Consider the following 6,308-nt stretch of genomic DNA (forward strand, 5'->3'; position numbering starts at 1 on the left):
CACACACACACACACACACACACACACACACACACACACACACACACACACACACAATTACAGTTGAATTAAAGTAGATTATTTGTTGGTCTTTCCACATCAAAATTGATGTAAATGAAAAATTCAAACCTAATTTTTTTGGGCTTGAAAGTTGACCAGCTGTTTTGAAAAGAATGAACTAAATACAGAGACACAAAAGAGAAAGGTTGGCCTGTTGACCTTGAGTTTGATACGTGTGGTTTAAGGCAACTGAAATCTAAATATAAGTTTCAATCCTGCTCCTGATTGTCCCAAACCTCTTACAAACATGTTGATTTTTATTAATGCCCACTCACTGCTGTCAACAGATAAACTACTCAAAATGAGGCAGCATGGCAGTAGAATTGTCACCTCTCAGAGAAAAGGTTGCAGGTTTGAATCCCAGCCCAGGGTTTTAGGAGGACTTTGCATGTTCTCCCCATGCAGATCTGGGGTTTCTCTAAAATACCAAAACCTCTAACTTGTCCTGAATTGTGAGTGGTACATAGTGAAACTGTTTAAAAATCAAAAACAAGTTTTGTTTAAAGCTTCTTTTTCTTGGCTTTATTGGCTGATTGCGTTAACATGTTATTGAAGACTGGTGGTTTAGCTTGTGATTTGTTGAGAGACAGCCAATAAGTGCACATTTTCAAGCTGTTGTTGCACAATGTTAGTACTTAAAAACCAGGCTCATATGATAACCTTCAAAATCCTTTATGAATGCAAATAAAAAGACATTATGCCTATTTACTTTTGACAGCCACATGTAATGAATATAAAGTTTAACCTTGTTACTCTGAGTGCTTTCAGAAAAAGTATTCATCCGAACACAAACACTTTTTAAAAAGGCTGAGAGAACATTTGAAATTTATAGGTTTACGCTTCTTTGAATGACTGAAATTTCAAAGAAATTAGAAATACTAACAACTTCTTTACTGGGTAAATGAAAGACCCAGCAGTTGCTGATATGTCACCTAATAGCTTTCTTACCAGAGATTTAGACTAAGATCATCTTCTTAATAAAGGATGAAGTTATAAACTCAAAAGCTGCAAAATGGACTAATTGATGTCCATTTTCTGTTGGCTAATGTCAGTTGGATTTGGTAGCCATCTTAAACTGGGAAAGCTATGTGTAGTTGAACATGCAATGATTTCATTAATATCCATCAATTGGTTGATTGTGGGGGGCACTCTGGACAGGTCTCAGTCCATCACAGGGACATATAGAGACATACAACCATTCACTCACTCACACCTAGAGGCAATTTAGTAACCAGTTAGCCTATTGCTCCTTTTCCACTAGTGCCTCTACAGTCCGGTTCAACTTGGCTGAACTCTGTTCAGTATGGTTCGGGTAACTTCAGTAACAGCTCTAGTGGGTGTGTTTACTGTAAAGTTGAGCGGTCCTAGAGTCCAAAATTTGATGTCACAGGTCTTACCAGCTGGTAGTGGTTATGCTCCATCAAGCTATTTGCCACCATTAAACGTAGTAGAAGAAGACCCTGAAAAGATGTGCAACACAACAAAGAAGGACATGTTTGTTTTTTGCAAATGGTGGATTGGGTTGTTGTGAGAGTAGCTCTTCTGAAGCAACCATGTAACTCCACTCCCTAACCAATCAGTGACTAACAGTCTTCTGACGTCATGTTTTCAGGCCAGCATGGTACACTTGGAACCACAGCGAAATAAGTTCTGAAGAAGTGGCTGATTCCACAAATCCTTGCTAGTGGAAAAGCTTTGAACCGTGCTGTAGAGCATTGTTTCCCAAAGTTGGGGTCGGGACCCAAAGTGGGGTCCCAAAACATCAAGGTGGGGTCCTGAAAAGATTTTTTGAATTAAATACATTTTTGTCTCAGTTGTTACAAATGAGTGAGGTTAGTATGTTTAAAATGGATAAATGTAGTATAAAAATTTGTTACGATGCCCATGTTTAGTTGACCTGATACAAATGTTTATTATCAAAAAATGGGGGCACAGGTCTCTGCTGTTATTTTGTGGGTCAAAAGCTGAAAAGTTTGGGAACCACTGCACTTTGGTCCCAAAGTTGGGCTTGGGACCCAATTATGGGTCATGAAGCACCTTGGATAATCTCCAGAAATCAATTTAAAGGGTAAAAAATAATTGCTGATGTAATATTTTCCCTATAATTATTACAAAAAGCACAAAATAAGTATAAATAAGTATTTATATTTGTGTATAAGCTGTTTAGATTGTCAAAAAGCCTGTGTTTTTAGGGTTATTAACAAAGTTTGTGTACTCAGACCAGTAATATTTGGGGTCACAAGTTTTTGCCATGAATATTTTGTGGGTCAGAAGATAAAATGTTTGGGAACCACTGCTGTAGAGGCACTAGTGGAAAATGGGCATAACAACTACTGGAGTACTTGGAGAAAACCCATGGAGAGAACATGCCAACTCCACCCTGAAAGGATGGGAGGAAATCCTACAATCTCTCCGCTGTGAAGTGAAAGCTCCAACCTCATTTCCACCAGCAAAAAAATATCCTCTATTTTTTAATTAAAGAAAAAAAAACTTTGAGCACATCGTCAAGGATTTAAGATCTGACTCTAAAGTAGATGAACAAGAACACAAGTGTTTGAAACAGTTACATCTGTACTCAGGTTGTGCTAGTCCACACTTTCATTACCAAACAACGACACATCTCCACTGGTCAGATGAGCTCAACTTGATGATCAGTGAATGTTTGACTCATATTGAGAGATGATGAGGTTGTAGCACTTTTGGTCATGAGCAGTCTCATGCGACATCATGACTCCTCTTGTGCTGTAAATGACTCTTAACTAATACCACATCAAGTTTTAGGTTAAAATCTGTGACATTGGTTGAGTTATAGCTTTGTCTATGTTTCCTAAGATCAGATAAGACAGACATAATGAGTTGGGTTAACGTGTAGATGCTGTGATTACTTTCAGAGTATGTGTTGGGATGATTTTCAGCTGCTACATCACATACATTAAATAAAATTTAGCCCAGTGTCTATGAAAATGATGAAGTTATAGCCTATTTAAAAATCTGTGCAAAAATAAAGAAACTAATTAAAACTTCTTCTTCTTTCAGTTTGATGTCAGGGCTGGCAGCTCTCGATGCCAAGTGTTCCAGTCGGCTCGGTTTGATCACAGTCTCGTATTATTTGTGGACCACCTTTGTGGCCGTGATTGTGGGGATCATGATGGTCTCCATCATCCACCCAGGAGGCGCAGCCCAGAAGGAGGACTCTGAGGACACCAGCAAGCCCATAATGAGTTCTGCCGATGCTCTGCTAGATCTAATCCGGTAAGACCCCTGATCACGTGGGCACCATGAAAACCTTTGCTCAGTAAGAGGTCGAGGTGGAACTCCATGCAGTTTTAAGTGCTACAGCGGCAGCTATGAGGAAAATCATGAGACCAAATGTTTCAGGTGGACTGAAGATAACTGGTGTGAATTTTCAGTTTAGCAGTAGATTATTTTTAGTGCATTATGTGACAAGAAAGGATTTATTTGCTGCTACTACATCTCTATTAACCAGATGTTGTTAGCAGACATTTAAATGTAAACATTTCCAGCTGCCGGCTATGTTTACATGGACATAAGTAATCAGATTAAATGGCCAAGCAGGAAAAAAAATGCTTAATGTAAACGCCCCAATCAGAACATTCTGATCTGATTCAGCTTGATCTAAATTAACTTGTAACCTGAATTCTGATCATGTTATACTGGTTGTGGAAAACTGGCCTGACTGCACCGGTTTCTGGTCTTTTGTGGAGGGAGGGGCAGGGGGCTGTAGTTACGGCAGCCCAGAACTTTCAAGAAATGGATTGTAGTAGCGTTATTTCTTTTATTTGAATTTAGCTTTTATTTAAAGTAACATTGTATATTCTTTAAGGGCCTTGAACACATTTTTAAATTCTATTGATTTAAATCTCTGCATGTTGGAATTAGTCCTATACTGCAGTTCGTCTTTTAACAAAACAGAAAAGAGTGGAAACATTTCTTCAATTCTCACTTCTTAACAATGGCTCTGTTTTAGAAAGTTTAAAGTTTTATTTATGATCTTTGAGGCCCTGAATGGACAGACTCCTGTAGACCTGTTTGAACTCCTGCAGCCTTATGTTCCCTCCAGATCCCTGAGATCTAAGGATCATTTACTTTTATTTGTCCTGAGGTCCAGGCTGGTCCACAGAAGCGATCAGGTCTTTAGTTCTTCTTCTTATCCAGGGTCGGGTCGCGGGGGCAGCAGCCTAAGCAGAGAGACCCAGACTTCCCTCTCCCCAGCCACTTGGACCAGCTCTTCCGGGGGAAGCCCAAGGTTTTCCCAGGCCAACTGAGAGACATAGTCCCTCCAGCGTGTCCAGGGTCTTCCTCTGGGTCTCCTCCCAGTGGGACATGCCCGGAACACCTCACCAGGGAGGCGTCCAGGAGGCATCCTAACCGGATATGGAGACACTGATCCTCATCCCGCGACTAGGACAAAAACCACACTGCTCTTCCTGAATCCAAGATTCAACTATCTAACGGACCCTCCTCTCCAGGACCCCTGAATAGACCTTACCAGGGAGGCTCAGAAGTGTGATCCTCCTGTAGATGGACCACAGTCTGTGGTCCACCACCCCGGTCTGCCAATCCAAGGCAACTGTCCCCTGATGTCCACACAGTGTTGTAGACTTTCATCTCATCATAGATTAAATCATAACCCCCTCTTCATAATCTAGTCCTCTATCCACTGAGCTGAATTTCTTTGTAACAGAAGTAGCTTATCTCATGCCTTCCACAGTATTAAAAGTAATATTTATATGTTCTTATATGTTTGTGAGCAAAAACCGTATCATTGTCAAACAAGAATGAACTATAACTGTAGCAGGGCAGGTGATTTAAGACTTTTTCTACCAGCTGCTTTGTGGTTTGTTCAACATGTTTTTTGTTGATGAAGCTGAGCTCTGTGTCTGAACATAAAGTGCTCTTTATTCTCTGTAAATGTTTTAAATATTATGCATGGACATGTTCTATTCTGTAATTGCATATTAGGTGATGAGGCTTATTCGTTTCATTTACCAGTAGAAGTTTGTTTTGAAATAAATATTCCCTCCTGTCCTCTATGCATCACAGGACAGATAGTCTCCTGCTGGGAAAAAAAGAGTAACTTTTACTCAAAGAAAAATTTTAATGACTTACTTTTTACTTTTACTTGAGTAGATCTTTATAATAATATCTTTACTTGTATTTGAGTTATTTATCTCCAATTATTAGCTGTGTACAAAAAAGGTTAAAATGGTTGATATTTGGCAATTTTGTTTGAAATATCTATTTTCATCTCAATTTAAACATATTAGTTGCGTTAAGGATAAAGTTTTCTGTGTTTTACAGTTTTAATACAAAAGTGTTCTTACTCGTCTTAGTAATAAAAATACTTTGTTGTATTTTTTTTTTTTTTGTCACTTCACTGGAGAAAAGAACTTAATAAGAGTTTCTTAATTTCTTCATCATCAGTGTCTTTTTTATAGAGGAAAGAGAAAAGGGAAAAAAAGGGGAAATGTAATTGGAAAGACTGAAAGAGAGATTAAAAATATATTAAATATACACCAAGAAAACACAAAGCAACACACCCGACATCTGTCTGCTCACCTGAAAATAATCAGCTTTGTTGTATTCAAAAACAAATATGGTGCACTGAGTGAATGCAAATGTATAGAAATATATGGTTACAACCCGAGAGTATAAATGAAGGTCCCTACAGTACTGGTTCAGCAGTGAGAGCAAAGCATCAGCTTGGTGTATCCCAGACCTGATGGTGACTTGTGCAACTTTCTTAGATATCTCTATAATTGCACTGGTTCTTAGTGTCCTGATGCTGTACAGTTTTAAACCCTTTAGGATTCATGTGTGTGGCATTGAGTCATATGATTTCCTGTTAATCCAGGCAGTGCACAGGTTTGTATAATGTTGGGTTTTATAGTCTCCAGTTGACCAGTTGATTGGCTCCCCTTGTGTTGGGTCCTGTTCCCTTCTGTGCTTCCCTCAGGTACTGACTCATGCTCATTTATCATAGCTGCTATAATGCCTGACAGGAACCTACGTACAGTGGTGGACAGTAACAAAGTACTTTTACTTTATTACTGTAATTAAGTACATTTTTTGAGTATCTTTACTTTACTTGAGTAGTTATTTATTTGGGAACTTTTTACTTTTACTCCACTACATTTCAAAGACAAATATTGTACTTTTTACTCCACTACATTTCAAAGACAAATATTGTACTTTTTACTCCACTACATTTCTAGGAAGCTTGTAGT

At 38.6% G+C, this 6,308-nt stretch overlaps 1 protein-coding gene across 1 annotated transcript in view; it reads left to right on the plus strand.

Moving 5' to 3' along the window:
• The window catches only part of slc1a7b (solute carrier family 1 member 7b), a 50,582-nt gene that overhangs the window by 17,482 nt on the left and 26,792 nt on the right, over nucleotides 1–6,308 (plus strand). Inside the window, exon 3 of the mRNA XM_014024684.1 lies at nucleotides 3,097–3,312. Within this exon, the coding sequence (XP_013880138.1) occupies nucleotides 3,097–3,312 (216 nt within the window). The remainder of the gene's footprint in view (nucleotides 1–3,096; nucleotides 3,313–6,308) is intronic.

This window comes from Austrofundulus limnaeus, unplaced genomic scaffold (assembly GCF_001266775.1).
Source record: "Austrofundulus limnaeus strain Quisiro unplaced genomic scaffold, Austrofundulus_limnaeus-1.0 Scaffold435, whole genome shotgun sequence".
NCBI lineage: Eukaryota > Metazoa > Chordata > Actinopteri > Cyprinodontiformes > Rivulidae > Austrofundulus > Austrofundulus limnaeus.